The sequence below is a fragment of the Alligator mississippiensis genome, chromosome 5 (assembly GCF_030867095.1).
Source record: "Alligator mississippiensis isolate rAllMis1 chromosome 5, rAllMis1, whole genome shotgun sequence".
NCBI lineage: Eukaryota > Metazoa > Chordata > Crocodylia > Alligatoridae > Alligator > Alligator mississippiensis.
Window position 1 is genome coordinate 39,718,118 of NC_081828.1, and position 19,062 is coordinate 39,737,179.

Below are 19,062 nucleotides of genomic sequence, written 5' to 3' on the forward strand. Positions count from 1 at the left end.
CGAGATGTGCGCTGATGGGGGCTGCGCAAGCTGTGGGGGGATGGGAGAGGGGTGAGATACCCCCTACATGTGCCCCCAGATATGGGATGATTGGGGGGTGGCTCCCCCCGTACCCCCAGATGTGGTGGGATAGGGAGGGGCTGGCTACCTCCTACATGTGCCCCAAATGTGAACTGACGGGGGAAGGGCTTCCCCATATGTTGGGGGTCGGCTCCCCCCCACTTGTCCCCCCTCTAGATGTAGGGAGGTAGTTTCCTTCCACGTGAGCCCAGATGTGAGGAGGAATGTTGGGCCTGCCCCTCAATTGTCCCCAGATGTGCAGTGATGGGGGAGGGGCTACTCCATGTGGGCCCAGATGTGAGGGATGGGGGAGGGGTTGGTTCTCCCCCCCAGCTGTGGGGCAGTGGGGCTCCAAGCCTGCAGCTGGCTTTGGGGAGTATGGGGGGAGGGAGAGGGGGTTGGCTGTGCCAGGCTGCCAGCTAACAGCCTCCATGCCCACTATACTAGTATAATGGCTTGAATACGGAACTGGCTTTCGGGCTGGGATTATGGCTAGAAATTCTGCTTGGGCCACCCATCAGAATACCTCTGTGCCACTGGGGGACTGTCCTGGACATCTGTGACCAGACACTTGCCCAGCCCAAAGCGTGGTTTGCCCGTGCCAGGCTGCCAACAGACAGCACCCCAGCCACTGTGGTAAGTATATGGAACTGAATAAGGAACTGGATTTTGAAATCCTTCCTAGGCCAACTCAGATCATGTCTCTGTGCCACAAGTGGACACTTCTGGACATCTCTGAATAGAGACTTGCCTAGCCCAAAACACAGTTTAGCTGCACCAGGTTGCCAACTGACACCAGCCCCCAAACACTGTTTTAAGTATATGGACTCGAATAAGGAACTGGATATTGGGCTGGGATTATACCCAGAAATCCTTCTTGGGCCACCCCAGACCATGTCTCTGTGCCACCAAGGGATGCTTCTGGACATCTCTGAATAGAGACTTGCCTGACCCAAAGCGCAGTATGGCCATGCCAGGCTGCCAAAAGACAGCACCCCACCCACTGTGCTAAGTATGTTGACCTGAATAAGGAACTGGAATTTGGGATGGGATAATAGCTAGAAATTCTTCTTGGGACACCCCATGCTATGTTTCTGTGGCACCGAAGGATTCTCCTGGACATCTCTGACCAGAGACTTGCCTGGGCCAAAACACGGTTTTGCCGTGCCAGGTTGCCAACTGTCACACCCCCCCGACACTGTGCTAAGTATATGGAACTGAATAAGGAACTGGATTTTGGGCTGGGATTATACCCAGAAATCCTTCTTGGGCCACCACAGACCACACCTCTGCACCACCAGGGGACTCTTCTGGACATCTCTGACCAGAGACTTGCCTGGCCCGAAGCATGGTTTAGCCGTAACAGGCTGCCAACTGACACCACCTCCCAGACACTGTGCTAAATATCTGGACCCGAATAAGGAACTGGAATTTGGACTGGGATTATATCTAGAAATCCTTCTTGGGCCACCCCAGACCATGTCTCTGTGGCACCGGAGGATACTTCTGGACATCTCTGAACAGAGACTTGCCTGGCCCAAAGCACAGTTTGGCCATGCCAGGTTGCCAATTGACAGCACCCCAGCCACTTTGCTAAGTATATGGAACTGAATAAAGAACTGGATTTTGGACTGGGATTATCCCCTGAAATCCTTCTTTGGCCACCCCATGCCATCCCTCTTTGGACATCTCTGAGCAGAGACTTGCCTGGTTTAAAATGCAGTTTGGCCGTTGCCAACTGACAGCCCCCCATTCCCACTGTACTAACTGCATAGGTTTGAATAAGGAATTGGCTTTTGAGATGGGATTATAGCTAGAAACCCTTTTTGGGCCACTGCATGGCACACCTTTGTGCCACCGGAGGACTCTCCTGGACATCTCTGACTAGATACTTATTCAGTTCCATATACTTAGCACAGTGGCTGGGGTGCTGGCTGTGGTCAGCCTGGCATGGCTAAACCGCACTTTGGGCCAGGCAAATCCCTGGTCAGAGATGTCCAGGACAGTCCCCCAGGACCACAGAGTCATGTTCTGGGTTGGCCCAAGAAGGATTTCTAGCTATTATCCTATCCCAAATTCCAGTTCCTTATTTGGATCCATATACTTAGCACAGAGGCAAGGGTGCTGTCTTTTGGCAGCCTTGCATGGCCAAACCATGCTTTGGGCCGGACAAGTCTCTGTTCAGAGATGTCCAGCAGAGCCCCCTGTGCCACTGAGGCATGGTGTGAGGGTAACCCGAGAAGGATTTCTGGGTATAATCCCAACCCAAAATCCAGTTCCTTATTCTGTTCCAGATACTTAGCACAGTGTCTGGGGGGTGGTGTCAATTGGCAACCTGGTGTGGCCAAACCACGTTTTGGGCCGGGCAAGTTTTTGGTCAGAGATGTCAGGCACAGTCCCCCGGTGCCACAGAGATGCTTTCTGGGGTGGTTTAAGAAGGATTTCTGGGTATAATCCCATCCCAAAATCCAGTTCCTTATTCAGGTCCATATATTTAGCACAGTGGCTGGGAGAGTGGTGTCAGTTGGCAGCCTGGCACGGGCAAACTGTGTTTTGGGATGGGTAAGTCTCTCATCAGAGATGTTCAGGAGCGTTCCCCGGTGGCACAGAGACATGGTCTGGGGTGACCCAAGAGGGATTTCTAGCTATAATCTCAGCCCAAACTCCAGTTCCTTATTCGGGTCCATACACTTAGCACAGTGGCTGGGGTGCTGTCTGTTGGCAGCCTGGCACGGCAAAACCGCACTTTGGGCCAGGCAAATGTCTGGTCACAGATGTCCAGGACAGTCCCCCTGTGGCACAGAGGTATTCTGATGGGTGGCCCAAGCAGAATTTCTAGCCATAATCCCAGCCCGAAAGCCAGTTCCGTATTCAAGCTATTATACTAGTATAGTGGGAACGGGGTCTGTTAGTTGGCAGCCTGGCATGGCCAAACTGTGCTTTGGGCCAGGCAGGACTGTGGTCAGGGTTCTTTGGGACAGTCCCCCAGTGGCATTGCCATGAAATTTGGGGCGGCCCAAGGAGTATTTTGCCCCATAATCCCATCCTAATCTGACCTTCATTGAGGGCTCTGTACTGGATGTGGGATATTATTTCACATATTAATTAGCATATATGCATAGCTAATGACATTCTGTCTCTTTACGATGTAGAATTCATTAATAACAAGTTTTTGTTGGGTCTAGATTAGCTTTGAAAAAGGAACCGGGAACCGGGAATAAGGAATAAAGAACTGGGAATAAGGAACCAACTTCAGCCTCATGGAGTGGTGGGTGCATTGGGGGACCTGGGCAGACAGACAGACGGACAGCGCGAAGGACCCGACGGGACGGAGCCGGGGGGGGGGGGGAGCGGGGCATGGGCAGGTCCCCGGGCACACAGGGGTTAACGCCCCGCCCCTCCAGGCTGATGCAACCGGCCACGCCGCAGCGTCGCTGTGCAAGGTGGGAGCTGGGAGATCTGGGGTAGGGGGATCTGGGGGGGGTAAGGAGCGGGGCTGGAGGGACTCAGGGGTCTGGGTGGGGGGATCTGTGGGGGTAGAGAGGGGGGCTGGGTGGATCTGGGGAGCTGGGTGCCCCCATGAACCAGCACTCGCCCTTCCTGGTGCCACCTGCTCCCCCTCCCTGGGCTTCATGGGTGCAGGGGCTCCAGGCAGACTGGCAGCTGGGAGCCTGAATGCCTGGGTTCTCACCCAGATGAGGGGAGAAGTGGAGCTGGTGGGTTAGAGCAAGGGGAAATGGGGCCCTGGACACCTGGGTTGTCCCCCAGCTTGGGGGGGCGGGCCACTAGTGGGTTAGAGCAGTGGGGATTGGAAGCCAGGACACTGGGGTTCCCCCCAGCTCTGGGAGCGGAGTGATGCCCACTGGCACCCCAGAGGGACTGATGATTTAGGTATGTTCTTTCATTAGTTTCCTTGATGACCTGTTTCCTTCTCATCCTTCATCCTCAGAGCCCCCTAGTCTGGCTCTGGGGTGCACTGTGTTGGGGGGATGCTTATACTGGGCCTCCCTTGCTCAGCACTGAGCTGCAACTGGCTCTAGGATGGGATGTGTACAGGGGTATTGGGGCCCATGGGTCCTTGCTGAGACCCCCCACCCCACTCACTGCAACACCCTGCCCCAAGTGATACAGGCAGTGCCTGCCTGCCGCCCCCACTTCTCCCCGGGCAGGGAGCCGGAGGAGCTCTCTGCCAGGAGCTCTCTGCCACGTGTACAGCTTGGGTGGGAGGGGGGGGGGGGTGCTAGGCCCATGGGCAGGACATGCAAGTCCTGTGTCAGCTCCCTATGGAGCAGGAGGACCCCCACCCCTTCTTCCCTGCCCTGGGGGCTTCCAGACTGGGAGACCCCAGAGCTGAGCTCAGGCCCCACAGGGGTTAGGAGAAGGGTCCCCCCCCCTCCAGTGCTGGCCTGAGACCCTGCTCTTCCCCCCACCAATACCCATTCCTTGTGGTGACAGTGGGCACTGCCAAGCAACCCCCTCTTCTTCCCCCACAACCTGGCACACACTTGCATGGGGGCGTGCATGGGGTGTGTGAGGCTTTCACCAATGCCTGGGCAGTCTTCCAGGTGCTGGGCGTGTCCACTGGTGGGGGTGTCGGTTGCACACACTGGTGATAAGCGTGCAGGGAGGTTTCCTGTGTACACACTTGCATGTGCAAGTGCAAGCCCCAGCTGGGGGTGGGGTCTCTGTGATGCACGCAACGGGTCCATGTTGCACATGGGCTCACGCTCCCTTGCACAAGGAGGGGCTGGGCTGAAGGTGAAACACCCCCTGCCCCCAGCAGCAAAAGCCCCTTGGCCCCTGCCCAGGCTACCAAAGGCTGTGCTGGGCTCTGCCCCTTGGCTCACCCCACCCTCCATATCCCATGGCACTGAAGCCCCTTTGTCTGGCTGATGAGGCCCTGGCACTGGGGCAGGCCTGGCAGAGCCTGTGGGGCTCCTGGTGCTCTCTGGGCCATGGGAGACACCATCTGCCCTGGGTTGGCGGGTGGGGGCTGATGCTTATCTGGGGCAGGGAGAGGTTGGGGGTGGAGTCTCCTCTCCTTGGGGCACCTTCACTGCTCACTTGCTGCCCTCCCAGAGCTGCGTTAGGGACAGGCACGAGGGCAGCAGCTGGCAGTGCCAAGCCATCGCTGCTGGTGCAGGTAATGAGGCCAGGAGCTGGACTATAGAGGTCTTCTAGGAATTTCTGGGGGATCGGTGGACACAAGGGAGGGGGGCTATAGACTGTGTAGGCTGGAGATGGGGACTATAGGGGACCCTATAGATGTGAGTGTATAGGGGTCCTATAGATATCTGGGGTTGGGAGATAAGGGGGCCTTATAGTTTTCTAAAGATGGGGATGGGTGCATACACAGGGACATTGTAAGGTTGTGTTTGTAGCCAAAGGCCTGAGTTCATGGACCCTATCAACTTATGAAGGTCTTGGGGGTAGGGGATGCAAGGAAACTATAGATTGTTGGACTTGGTGGGGGAAGAGAGATTCAGGCATGGATCCTATAGATTTCCACAAGGTGAGGATGGAAAGTCTAGGAGGACCCTATAGGTTTTCAGAGCTGATGGGCTTGGTCTAGGAATTGAAAGGGGTGGGTATGGGGCTTTTATAGTGTTGCAGATCCACTGGGTCATTCGTGCCTCTAGATTTCGAGAGCCATGTATGGCACCCTGTGGACTTTAGGGACTGTGGCTGGGAGCTGGATGCCTGGCCCCTATGGATCCCGTGGCAGTGTGGACCGTATAGATTTCAGGAGTGGGGGAGGAGTTGGAAATGTCTGCTCGCTACATTCTCAAGCCTTGAAGCATGTACCCTATAGGTTTTGGTAGCTGGGACTCCGGTCCTTACAGATTCTGAATTTGGGGGGGGTGGCAGGGTGTCTGGACATGGGTCCGTATGGATTCTGGTAATGAAGTGTGTGTACCCTATAGATTTTGGTAGCGGGGCACTGGAACTGCACACCCTATAAGTTCTTGAAGATGGGGCTGGGAGCCTGGGCTTTAGGGCTACTTCCAACTGGTATTCTGATCCTTATAGAGTCTGGTGTTTGTGTGCCTATAGACCTTATAATTTTTATAGCTAAGGGCTAGGAGTCTGGTCCCTATAGATCCTGGCAGTGTGGGGACTGTCCCTGGACCTTCCCAGGGCAAGAAGAGGGCCCTGCCAGATCTGGGAGTCTCTCCAGGGCTGGGGGGAGGGGCACAGTATCAACAGGTGTCTCAAAGGTACTTTTGTGCCAGGACCTCATCGCTAGTGACACATTATCTCCCAATGTCACCGAAAGGCATATGTTGTGCCTTTAGCGTTCTGGGGACCAGGCACCACATAGCTGACTTGGACCCCGCTCCACAGAGGGGGCTGCATGTCTGTACCGAGCAAGGGGTCCCTGTATGAACAGCTCCCAATGCATTCCACCCCAGAAGCAGTTGCATTTCCAGAGAGTCCTGGAGGAGTCCAAGTCTCCCCTTTTCCATCTGTCCTGATCTGTCTGTTTGTTTCTGTCTTTCAAGGTTGAATCCAGGCTCTGAGGTGTGCTGGGGGAGCCAGTGAGCATGACTGGGTGTGCACCCTCCCCCTGTGTTAGTGTGAATCCTTGTAGGAGCTGCATGTGGGTACATGTGTAGCCTTTATGCAGTCGCATGCTGGCAGCCTGAGCACAAGGCTGCATGTGGGTGTGTGAGTGTTGCTGGCAAGGGTGAGAGTGAACAGGAGCTCATGCTGCCTCCCCTCCATGTGCAGGCATGTTCTCTGGGGAGGTGAGCAAGGGCCCTGCAAGCATGAACGGAGGTGAGCAGCAGTGTGCAAGAGCAGGAGCAAGTGCTGCCTAAATAATTTGCCTTAGTGCCTGCTCTGGTGTGATCACAAGTGTACAAGTGTGATAACAAGTGTGTGAATGTGTTTATGAGTCCCCTTGTGAGCACTTGCTCACCTGTCTGTGGCTCTGTGTGAGAGGCAGCACCCGCATGTAAACACGTGGGGGGTCCACCTTAGTGCCAGCTTCCCTGTCTGTTCAGAGAGTGGTTACCAGTGTTGGTGAGACATTGCCCCCTATGTGCTCACGAGGGCATGAGCCGTGTGTGAGTGTGTTGCACGTGTCTGCCATGGAGAAGAGCAAACCGGACCTGGAGCTGGGCTCACCTGGGGAATCCAGCCTAGGGCTGCTGCCCACAGAGCCGCCTGCCCGCCCAGCCTGGAGCAGCAAAGCCCAGTACATCCTTGCCCAAGTTGGCTTCTCTGTGGGGCTGGGCAATGTCTGGCGCTTCCCCTACCTCTGCCACCAGAATGGGGGAGGTGAGCGGGGCTGGGAGGGGAAGGGGGGCTGGGGTAGGGAGTAGTAGGAGGTGAGGGGAGTGGGGCAGTTAGTGAGAGCAGGGGTAGATAAGGGGGGGCTAGGGAAGCCAGGAGGGGGCTGCGAGTTTGGGGGGCTGTGAGTTGTGGGTTGTGGGAGCTGCGAGTTGTGGGAGGGCTCCAGCAACGGTTAGGGGGCAAGGAAATGTCTTGGGGGGGGGGGGGCGGGCTCCAGGGTTGAGGTGTGGGGAGTCTGGGACTGACTGGAGGCTGGACACTTGGGAGAAGTCAGCAGTTAAGGCAGGCAGGTGGTGGCTGGAGGTTGTCTGTGTCTCTGCAACCCCTTAACCCCACCTTCCCGCTCCCTCTACCAGGAGCCTTCCTTCTCCTGTACCTCCTGCTCCTCTTCGTCATTGGGATCCCTCTGTTCTTCCTGGAGCTGGCGGCTGGGCAGAGCATCCGCCAGGGCAGCATTGGGGTGTGGAAGCACATCAGTCCCCGCCTTGCTGGCATTGGCTTTGCTAGCTGCGTGGTGAGTGCCTGGGACTGGCACTGGGGAAGGGAAGAAGGTGGTGGGTAGGTGGTGGGGACAGCAGGGTACTGCTGCAGGGAAGCTTGCAGCACTGGGGCAAGGGGTAGACCCAGCCCCTGACATGCCCCACTCCAGACCTGGTCACATCGTAGAGCCAGGTGCGGGCTGATGGTCTCGGGTGATGGTACACGTGGCAGGGGTTTAGTCCTTAGGGTTGCATTCTAGGCCCCCTAATTTGAAACGGTGGGTTTTTAATTGAAATTGTGGGGTTTTATTTTTCTGTCACTGTTACAGTGAGGGGCCCAATCCTTTTTTTTTTTTTTTTTGGCAAGGGGCCTGATCCTTTTTTTTTTTTTCCAGCGGAGCCTGCCCACAATGGCCCCTGAGCTGCCAGGGGTCCCATTCCTTCCCTCTGCTGTAGTGATGCCTCCCAGGGCCACCTGGGTGTGCTGCTGATGGGCTGGGGCTGCCCCAGCTTAAAGGCAGCACCCAACCTGATCTAATTCTTCTCTGACCCCGAGCTGGGGCAGCAGCCGGCCTGTTAGCCGCCGGCCCAGGCAGCCCCAGGGGCACCACCACCGGGGAGGGAAGGACGGGTGCCCTCCTGCAACTCAGGGGTTGCTTGGCCTGCTGACAGCTCGCCCTCCCCCGGCTGCTGGAGAGGCAGGCAAACTCTGCCAAAAAAAAATAATAATTGGGCCCCTTGCTGCGTCTGCCTTCAGCAGATACCTGAAGGCAGAAATGGCAAGAGGCCCCAATCCTTTTTTCTGTGGAGCCTGCCCACCTCTGCTGTGGCCGGGGGTGAGCTGACCAATAGCTGCAATGCATCATTGCAAACTAAACTACATTGGGATGTAGTTTAGTTTGCAACAATGCAAACTTATTTGAAACCTGCAAAACTCTTGTACGTGTAGGGTGACGCCATTAAGTCACACAAAATGACATTTTCGTCACGTGTACATGGTAATGGCGTCACATGTACAAGTGTCCCTCCATTTTAGGTGTGCAGCTTTGTGGCGCTCTACTACAATGTCATCATTGCCTGGAGCCTCTTCTACCTTGGCCACTCCTTCCAGTATCCACTGCCCTGGGAGAGCTGTCCTGATGTCCCCAACAGCACCCAGATGGGTATGTGCTGCCTCCCCAGTTGCGCCCCATCACCCCAGCCAGCCACCAGGGGGCACTGCCTGCCATTTCCCCTCTCCCCCCACTGCACCCCTTGGGCTTTGCTTGGCATTGATGGCTGCTGTCTCCTCTCTCCATGACGCCTCCATACATCACATCCCATTTCCCCTGCCAGATATCAGAGTTCCCCCCTTCCCACTCCCTGCATTCCCCCACCCATGCCCCATCTCCTTGGCCTGGCACCAGCAGGCATTGTTCCCCCCACTCCCCCGGGGTTCATAGAATCATAGAAGTAGGGTCGGAAGGGACCTTGTAGATCTTTAGGTCCGACCCCCTGCCTGGGCAGGAAGAAAGCTGAGCTCAAATGACCCCAGCCAGGTAGGCATCAAGCCGCTTCTTAAACACCCCCAGGGTAGGAGCCAGCACCACTTCCCTTGGAAGTCGGTTCCAGATCCTAGCCACCCTGACTGTGAAGTAATTCCTATGGATGTCTAATCTGAACCTACTCTCCAACAACTTGTGGCCGTTATTCCTTGTTATCCCGGAGGGCGCTAGGGAAAACAACGTTTCCCCCAAACCCTTCTGGTCCCCCCTAGTGAGTTTATAGACTGTCACCAGGTCCCCCCTCAGCCTTCTCTTGTGGAGGCTGAACAGGTTCAGGTCCCGTAGCCTCTCATTGTAGGGTCTGCCCTGCTGTCCCCAGATCATGCGGGTGGCCCTCTTCTGGACCCTCTCAATGTTGTCCACATCCCTCTTGAAGTGGGGTGCCCAGAACTAGACACAGTACTCCAGCTGCAGCCTGACCAGTGTCGCGTAGAGGGGGAGGATCACCTCCCTGGACCTACTTGAGATGCACTGGTGGATACACGATAAGGTCCGGTTAGCCCTGCTGACTGTGACCTTGCATTGTCGGCCTATGTTCATCTTGAAATCAGTAATGACTCCAAGATCCCTTTCTGCCTCTGTGCTCTCAAGAAGGGAGTTTCCCATAAGTGTGCTGCCAGTTACTACTGCCCAAGTGCAGCACCCTGCACTTGTCAGTATTGAAACGCATCCTGATTTTGTTAGCCCACCCCTGCAACCTATCCAGGTCTTTCTGCAGTCTTTCCCCCCCTGCTAACGTGCCCACCTCACCCCAAATTTTGGTATCATCAGCAAATTTGAACAGGTTGCTTTTCACCCCATTGTCCAAATCGCTGATAACTGGCTTCTCACTGGTGCCCTGTTGTAGAGCCCGAGTGTGCCCGCAGCTCCCCCACAACATACTTCTGGTATCGAGAGGCCCTGGATGTGTCAGACTCCATCAGTGATGGGGGGGGCCTGGACCTCACGCTGACCGGCTGCCTGCTGGGCGCCTGGAGCCTGGTCTGCGTGGCCATGATTCGGGGCATCAAGTCTTCTGGCAAGGTGAGTGCTGGGACCTGATCCCCACTTGGGCAGGGGGAGTGTTGGAGCCTTTTCCCACTCTTCCCTGACCCCACTTAACCCCCCACTCACCCCTGGCTTCCCTTGGGCAGGGATTCTCCACTGACCTCTGACTCCTGACCCCCCTTGGGCAGGGGAGGTGTTGGACCCACCCCCCTCACCTAGCCTCCCACAGCCTCTGACCCCACAAGGCAGGACGAGTGCTAGCCTACCTGCCTGTTCTCCCCACCCCCTGATCCTTTTCACCCCCCACTCTCCTCTCCCCACGCGTCTCTGCCCTCTGGGATGGCCTCAGGCTGGGGTGCACAGGTGGGGGTAGTGGCAGGGTGGGGTCTTGTGAGGGAGGGCCACAGGTGAACCCCCACTTCATTTTCTTCTGTAGGTGCTGTACTTCAGCTCGCTCTTCCCTTATGTGGTGCTGCTCTGCTTCTTGATCCGGGGGCTCCTGCTGGATGGGGCGGCTGATGGCATCCGCGTCATGTTCACCCCCAAGGTGAGGTGCCAGGGGGTGCCCCAGATCTTCTCCCCTGAGCAGTGCCAGGACCCAGCCCCTGAACTTGCCTCCTTTCTCCAGGCAGTACCAAGCCCCCCTGGCTCCCCCAACCCCTCCTCCACTCCCCCAGAAACTGGCTGTCCCCCACCCCCACTGATCCTTGATGCCCATCACCCCCCACTTGCCCCTAGCCTACCTTGGACAGGGACTCTCCATTGATCACTAACCTCTAACCCCTGAACCCTCTTGGGCAGGGTGAGTGGTGGACCCCCCTGACCCCATTGTCTCAAACAAAGGGGCTAGGAGCAGCAGGTGAAGTGCTTGATCCCCTTTATGGACATGACCCAGCCAGCTTCCATTAGCCAGGGCATCCCCAGGCACCGCACTAGGGCTGTGCTCACCTAATGCCCCATGGGAAGCCTGGGGCAGGGAAGGGCGTGGGGATTCTCCTCCATCCCCTTTGAGGCAGGCTGGGAGGATATCTAGGGCCCAGGGCCCCATCACAAGAGGCATGGCCTTGGTGAAAGGCTGACGGGGGTTTGGATTTGGGGGACTGAAAGGGAGAAGGAAGGGCTCAGACCTACATTAACCACTGGCTGTCCGCAGCTGTCCATTTGGGGGGATGTGCAGGTGTGGCGCCAGGCAGCCACCCAGGTGTTCTTCGCACTGGGCCTGGGCTTCGGCAGCATCATTGCCTACTCGAGCTACAACCCGCGGGGCAACGATTGCCACTGTGATGCCCTGCTGGTGGCCGCCATCAACTTCCTCACCTCCGTGCTCGCCACCCTCGTTGTCTTCGCTGTGCTGGGCTTCCGTGCCAACATCCTCACCCAGACCTGTGTGGTGAGGTGAGGCCCCGTCCTGCCTTGCCCTGTGCTGTCACCAGGGCTGTGCATCTCATGGGGGGGAACCTCCCCGCTGCCCCTCCTCGTGCTGTCACCAGGGTCACATGTTACATGGGGAGACCCTACTCCTGCCTCTCCCTGTGCTGTCACCAGGACCCTGTGTTGTGCAGCAAGTCCCTGCCCCTTCCCCAGGCTACACTAAGGTGTGTCACACAGTGATGTCTCCTCCCCCCAGTGTTGTCACCAGGGTCATGTGTTGTATGAGGAGACCCCATCCTGCCCCTTTTTGTGCTGTCACCAGGACTGTGTGTTGCACAAGGAGACCTGCCCCTCCCTGTGCTGTGAACAGGGTCTGTAATGGATGGTGAGTGTGATGTCACCAGGGTCTGTGTGTCACAGTGAGGCCCCTATTCCTCCCCCTTCCCAGGGCAGCACCAGGAGGGTGTTGCATAGCAGAACCCCCAGTAACCCCCTTCCCCATGCTGTTACCAGGGCTGCTCCCTGTACTGTCATCGGGAGTACATCAGCCAGCCTGTCCCAGCCCCTGCCCCCATCCTCATTCAATCACAAGAGCGTGCATTGCGCAGAAAGACCCTAACCCCTCTCATTCCCCTGCCTTTTCCTGGGTGTGCATTGCACAACGAGATCCTGACCCTCCCAGCCTCATCTTCACTGGGAGATGCTCACTGGTCCCTGCCCCCATCACCAACCCGTCCATTGCACAGGGACCTCCCAGCTCCTCTCTGCTATGCCCAGTCACTCAAGCATGCATCGCACATGGACCTGCTGATACAATCTCTCTCTACTCCAGGAACACGGAGCAGCTATCCTGGCTGCTGGGTAACAAGTCCATCCCAGGCTTGGAGCTGTCTCTGGGGAACCTCTCTGAGTTCTCCCCCTCCACGTACAGCGCCTGGTACCAGGGGATCCCTGCCGGCCTGGGGATGAAGTTAAAGGAGTATGGGATCATTGAATGTCGGGTGGAGGAGGAGATGAACAAGGTACCTGGGGTGGATGCTCCCCACTCACCGCAAGGGCTAGCCCCAGTGCTAGGGTGGGCTGTGCTGCAGAGGCGGCTGCATCTCCACTGGGAGTAGGGGCCCTGTATAAACAGCTCCCCACAGTGTGCCCCACTTCAGAGGCAGCTGCATCCCAGCACTGGGCTAGGAGGCCCTGTATGCCTAGCTCTATGCAAGGGGCAGCTGCATCCTGGTCCCTGTATGCCTAGCCCCTGACATGTCCCACCCCAGAGGCAGCTGCATCTCAGCAGTGGCTGAGGGATCCCTGTATACCCAGCCCCACCCCAGAGCTGGCTGCATCTCAGCACTTGGAGAAGGGTCCCTATATAAATACCTTTGCACAACATAACCCTTCCTAAAAGTGGCTGCATCCTTGCACTGGACAAGGGGTCCCTGTATGCCCAGCCCCTGACATGTCCCATCTCAAAAGTAGCTGCATCTCAGCACTGTAGAAAGGGTCCTATATACCCAGCCCCACCCAAGAGGCAGCTGCATCTCCTGGTACAGCGGCATGTCCTGCTTTCTGCAGGGTGTGGAGGGCACTGGCTTGGCTTTCATCGCCTTCACCGAGACCATGACCCTGTTCCCGGCCTCCCCATTCTGGTCCGTCCTCTTCTTCTTCATGCTGCTGAACCTGGGGCTGAGCACAATGCTTGGCAACATGCAAGGCATCCTCACCCCCTTGATGGACAACTTTGCCCCCCTGCGCCGGAGACGCACCCTCTTCACAGGTCTGGGGGGAATGGGAGGGGTGGAGCAGGGCTGGGGGAAGTACAAACACTTTTTGCTGGGGGGAGGGGGCATGGGCCTTGAAGAGTCTGTGCACACTGATGCACGAGGATCTTTGTACATGTAGCTGAGGGAGGTGGGAGCACACACACACGTGTGTGTGTACATGTGCACAAGGGATTGTTTGCATAGGGAAGTATAGAAGGTGGGTGAATGCAGGGGGATTATTTGCATGAATTCTGGCACATGTGCAAGGGGGTGTTTCCACAAGGACAGACATGAGTGTCTGTCTGCATGAGGACAGGCATGAGCAGGGTGCTGCCTAGCACACGTGCTATAGGGGCTGTTTGTGCAGCTGCCAGTGGTGTACATGAGCATGTGACCACCTTGCAAAACCCTCTGACCGCCCTCCCCATTTTCCCCCCTTCTCCCAGTGCTGAGCTGCACCCTGGGCTTCCTGCTGGGTCTGGTATTTGTGCAACACTCAGGCAGCTACTTCGTGGCCATGTTCGATGACTACTCAGCCACTCTGCCCCTCGTTGCTGTCGTGGCCTGCGAGGCTGTGGCCGTGGCCTGGGTCTATGGGGCAGAGAGGTGAGGAGCCCCCTTCCATGCTGCCCCCAAACACCCCCACTTCTCCCTGATGCTCTTTTTCCTCTGCCGAAAACCCTCCCAGTTGCCTCCTCTTGCCCCCACCCAGCTCCCTGTAACATCTGACAGTTACCCGTGCAGCCTGTCCAGCCATGGCCTGGCTCTTGGTGGGGGTGGGGGATACTTAATTAACCTTCCTGTTGGTGTTTTTAAATAAGTATGCAAATGTGTGCTGGAGGAGGCGCTATTTTGAGCAGCACCCTCCCCTTCCCAGCCAGTAACTCTCCTCCTCCCCCCACATCTAACCCCTCCTGCCTTGATCTACACTTCCTGCCCTGATCTAGCCTCCTTCCAGCTGTGGTCTAACCTCCCCCAGGCCTTAGTTAACCCCCCCAGCCCTGATCTAATCTCTGTCCCTGTGTCCCCTCCCCTGCAGGTTCCTATCAGACATCGAAGACATGCTGGGCTGGCGTCCCTGGAAGCTCTACAGCTACATGTGGCGCTATGGCAGTGTCCTGGCCATGCTGTGCCTGCTGCTAGCCAGCCTGGTCAACCTGTGCCTGGGGCATCCCACCTACCAGGCCTGGGACCGGGCAGAGGTGAGACCCCCAACCTCTCTTACCCCCATGGGCCTGGATCATCTGGGTGTGGACTGGAGACCAAGTAGTAGGGGCCCTTAGGGACAGATTTGGGGGAGAGGGGAGAGACTCTCCAAACTAAGCTAGGGGGACCTGATGTGAGGGGCAGAGAGAAGGCCTGCTACTGGTGTAGCTGGGCCTGTGGGGTTGAGCCAGGGGAGGAAGGAGGCCTGAAGCCCAAGTAGATGAGCTTGCAGCAGAGCTGAGCCTTGTTCCTCTCCTGCAGGCGGCCAAGACCAAGCTGCCATACCCACCCTGGGCCATGGCAACCCTTGTCTCCCTAATCGTGGTGGCTGTCCTGCCCATCCCTGCCCTCTACCTCTGCCAACTGTTGCGGGAGTGGCTGGCACGGAGAGGAGGGTGCCCCAGCCTGGAGGGGACGCTCCCGGTAGCAAACAAGGAAGAGGAGGAAGAGGAGGAGAGCCCAGCTGACCCAGAGCTCCCGGCTAATGGGTACCTGCCTGTGAAGACCGAGGACCCCCCTGAGGGTGGGGAAGAGGCCAGGGCCACCCTCTTGGGGGGGTCAAACTAACTCAGTGGAGGTTTGGCACAAGGGGGCAGAGGGCAAAGGTCAGAGGTCATCGGAAGCAGTGTCTTGATGCAAGTCTCCCAGCCTATCCAGGCTTGGGGGGGGTCCCCTCACCATTTGAGGGAGTCACTATGGGGCTGGTGCCCCATGGCACATGCCCTCCCCAAGCAAGGCCTGATTGCTGGAGAGAGAAGCATTCCTATTGGTGAAGCATCAGAGGACACAATCTCTGATTGGCTGGGGATGCATGATGGGGAGACAGCTCTGATTTGGTGAAGGGAATGGGACTGCGGCCTCTGATTGGCGGAGCCTGAAGCTAGAACCAGAGGGGCAATTAGGGAAAAATGAAAGGCAGGAGAGCAGTGTTGGATTGGTGGATCAAAGGCTAAAGCTTTGGATGGATAGACTGAGGGGATGGATGCTACCTCCCCAGTCCTAATGGATAGGACCCTGGCTGGGGGAAATGGGCCAGCCTGCCTGGTAGTGTCACCCCCACCATCCAACTGTCTCCTGTACATTTGGGATGGCCATCTTGCTCTCGCCCCTTGGCAGCAATTGGGACCGCCATCTTGTTTGTCTACTAATGCTTCTTAGGACAGTCATGTTGTCTTCTTACTGATGTCACGCATGCCTTGATGACCCAGAGGACCCTTCTGTCCGTGGAGGGTGCGGGAGTAGAGGCACTCTCAGAAGCATGGTGCTAACATCCCGTTGAAACCACCAGCAATTCAACCACCTGGGCCTGTCCACCTGCCCGTGCCTCTGGGCAGAAGGTGTCTACCTCTAAGAAACAGACCTGTATTCACCTTGGGGGAGGTCATGGCCTTGAATTCCTGTCAAGGCCAAGACCAAGACATTTCCAGGACTTGGGGCCATCTCAGTGTGAGCTGGTGTTGACAATGGGGGTTGACCAGCAGGCCTGAAAGGTTGGGGCTATCATCTCTGCCCCAACAAAAGTCAGTCCTGCTGCCTGTAGTTAATTGTCTCATCAGGGTATTCTAGCTGGGACAAGGAAGGGAGATTCCTAGTGAACCCAAGATTGGGGCTGGGATGGGGCCTTAGTTCCAGAAAGTTTCCTGGATTAAGAGAGTGGGCTGGTCCACAGAGAGGAGAACAGCCTACTATTGCTGCTAGCTCGGTGGTGTCCCCTAGCCATGCCTGGGGCAGCCAACTTGTCTTCCTGTCAGTGCCATTCTCTCCGATGATGCCTCAGGTAGTCATTTCCCTGGCCTGGAGGTCCCAGCTCCTCCACTTTGGGGGAGAGGCCTGGGCTTTTGCCATTCCAGGTTTGAGTCCTGGAATTATCCTACACAACTTGGTGGGAGCAGGACTCAAACCTGGAATGGCAAAAGTCCAGGCCTCTCCCCCAAACTGGAGAGGCTGGGAACCTCCCAGCCTTGTCCCACCAGGCTGTGTGGGACAATTCAGAATTCAACCCCCCCGCTGCTGAATACACCTGCTGTGTGAAGGAATGGCCTCATGGGGTGGAACTGAAGCATGGAGAGGAGGTTTCTGGGACCGCAGCTGCTGTCTATGCTAATGATAGCAACAGTAGCATGAGGCAAGGTCTGGGGGGCTGGATGGCCCTATGGCATTACTGCTCTGACTTCTGTATTGGCGGGGTTCTTGGAGGCAACTGGACGCCGGGGCTCCAGTTCTAAAGAGAAAGAGCCCCACACCGATTCTAGTTCTTATGCCCAAGGAGGGAAAGGGGCAGGATTTCATCACTTCCACCTCTTGCTCATGGGGTGAGCTTGGAGTTGCCCTGAAGAATGTAGGTACTTGGCACCCCCAAACCTTCATGTAGTCCATCTCTCCCTCTGGCCAGTTCTTCACAACTCCACTGCTGCATGTACCCTTCTCTCAACACTCTCCAGCCCTCACCAAGCTCACTGACCTCAGCCCTTCAAGGTTCGGACTCTCCACTTCTATCTCCTGGAGCCAGATTCTACTTGACTACATAGCAGCAACAATGCTTTGCGGCACCTGGAATTCTTAGGGGGCTTTAGAGCACAGGCCGGGGCACCAGGCCCCTGGGTTAAGTTCCCAGGTCTGCCACCAACTCCCTCTATAGTCACTGGGCAAGTTACTCGGCTGCTCTGGGTCTCAGTTTCTCCCAGCTGTGAAATAGGAGTAATGGTGCTTTGCCTGTTCAGAACAGAAGTTGATCAGGGCAAGACCCATCTCACCTGCCCTAGTGAAGCAGTGACCTTGCTCTCAGCTCTCAGGGCTGGCCAATACCTGCCCCTATGGGGCCTCTGATCTTTACGGCAGCTTGTAGGTACTATAAGGGATGGAGTGTTATACTTTGTACTGTGCCATGTAAATGTAAGCCTGGTCAAGTGGTGCTGGGCCTCAGGACATCTGGGTTCTTTTCTCAGCTCCACTTCTGACTTTGAGTTAGTCCCCTGTGTGCCTCAGTTTCCCCTACCAGCCATGGGTAGACTGGCAAGCTGTTGGGGTAGGTACTGACTTTCTCAGCTCCCAACCCATGCCATTACCATCCCCCATTCCCTCCATGGACAAAAGGGAGGTGGGGAATCTCTGCAGTGCCTGGAACAAAAAGGATGCCTTCATCTCACCTAGGAGCATGACTTGGCAGTGCCTTGACCTGGGTCAGGCCATTTTAGGTGCTAATGCAATGCTACTATTTAAGGATGCCAATGGAAGGAGGAAAGGGAGATAATGTTACACTTTTGCACTTAGGAGACAGCTGTGTGCGTCACCCATACATGTGTGAGTGTAGGTCATGACTCTCTTTTTACATTTTGTTCATGTCTCACTCTGGTCACCCTTGGGAAGGGGACTAGAATTGACCTTTGCCAAGGAACTGGGTCAAACCCTGGGTAAACTCCCTACCCCCTCCTTGCACTCTGCAGTGACATTCCACACACGCTTTGCATCCTGATCATCATGCAAAGCCACAAATGGGCCCTTGCACGTGGGGGGGAAGGGCTGTGGCTTACTTGTGCGGATGTGACCTGGGACTCGCAACTCCTTGCGTGTGGGCCTTGTGTCAGTGCCACCATGACTTGCCTCATCCCCATGTGGTCATGAAATGTGCAATGGCCTCGTGGTCACACCTGTGTGTGACTGGTGGCACTGAAGAGGCATGACACCAGGGAGAAGGGCATAGATGTCCTCATGCCAGCCCTGATACAAGGGCATAAGGGGGGGGCCTCTCCCACAGTTTTGTACAAGGCTGGTGTGTGTGTGTGTGTGTTGGGGGAGGGGAGGAAATGGGGAGCAAGGAACCCCCCCCCCCCTTGTCCTGATGTTGTGAGCGGGGCCTGAACCCCTGCCCATGATTGTCACCCAATAAAACTAGATGGAACCTACCTGGAGTTGCCCCGTGTCTGGTGGGGGCGGGGGGGAAGGTTGATCACCCCCCCAGGAAGATTTGTGGGGAGTGGGGTGCTGTGGCCTTGGCCAGTGAGAGTGGGGTGTGGGGGGGAGGGTCAGTGGGAGCATGGGGTGACCCTCCCCCTTAGTAGGGACCTACCTAAAATCAGTGACAGGGATTTTCGCATGAGGATTCATGGCGAGCCCCCCTCCTTGCCCATGATTACCTGAGGGGACCCAGTAGCCACGCCCCTTGTTGCTGATTGGCCAAAAGGCAAAAACCACACCATAATTAAAAGCAAAAGTCCACAGAACTACCAAATTAGTTACTGTGTTATAAATCTAAATGGAAATATTAATCTAGGATGTATGAACAATATGACCTGTAACTAACAACATCAGAATTTATCATTAGCGTTCTACCAAAAAAAAGTCAGGATACAAGGAAAAATT

At 56.4% G+C, this 19,062-nt stretch overlaps 1 protein-coding gene across 4 annotated transcripts; it reads left to right on the forward strand.

Moving 5' to 3' along the window:
* Nucleotides 1-3,431: 3,431 nt before the first annotated feature.
* On the forward strand, nt 3,432-18,605 carry SLC6A16 (solute carrier family 6 member 16). 4 transcript variants are annotated; one of them, XM_059728171.1, is made up of 13 exons: nt 3,432-3,503; nt 6,564-7,344; nt 7,716-7,873; nt 8,875-9,001; nt 10,230-10,405; nt 10,806-10,916; nt 11,523-11,764; nt 11,997-12,125; nt 12,573-12,762; nt 13,310-13,511; nt 13,944-14,103; nt 14,537-14,699; nt 14,965-18,605. In XM_059728171.1, the coding sequence occupies exons 2-13, from the start codon at nt 7,104-7,106 to the stop codon at nt 15,268-15,270; spliced, it is 2,205 nt and encodes a 734-aa protein (XP_059584154.1). In that variant the 5' UTR covers nt 3,432-3,503; nt 6,564-7,103; the 3' UTR covers nt 15,271-18,605. The 4 variants fall into 4 exon arrangements, with proteins under 4 accessions (XP_059584154.1, XP_059584153.1, XP_059584155.1 ...); XM_059728170.1 differs by lacking the exon at nt 3,432-3,503 and adding an exon at nt 3,613-3,951; XM_059728172.1 differs by lacking the exon at nt 3,432-3,503 and adding an exon at nt 3,613-3,951 and having other exon boundaries at nt 12,063-12,125.
* The last annotated feature ends 457 nt before the right edge of the window (nt 18,606-19,062 follow it).

Bases quoted from the DNA above. Each gene is read 5' to 3' on its own strand.
- SLC6A16 (XM_059728171.1), top strand. From the start codon at position 7,104: ATGTGCTCACGAGGGCATGAGCCGTGTGTGAGTGTGTTGCACGTGTCT. The intron at 13,512-13,943 runs GTCTGGGGGGAA...CCCTTCTCCCAG, and splicing joins GAGACGCACCCTCTTCACAG to TGCTGAGCTGCACCCTGGGC. The intron at 14,104-14,536 runs GTGAGGAGCCCC...CCTCCCCTGCAG, and splicing joins TGGGTCTATGGGGCAGAGAG to GTTCCTATCAGACATCGAAG.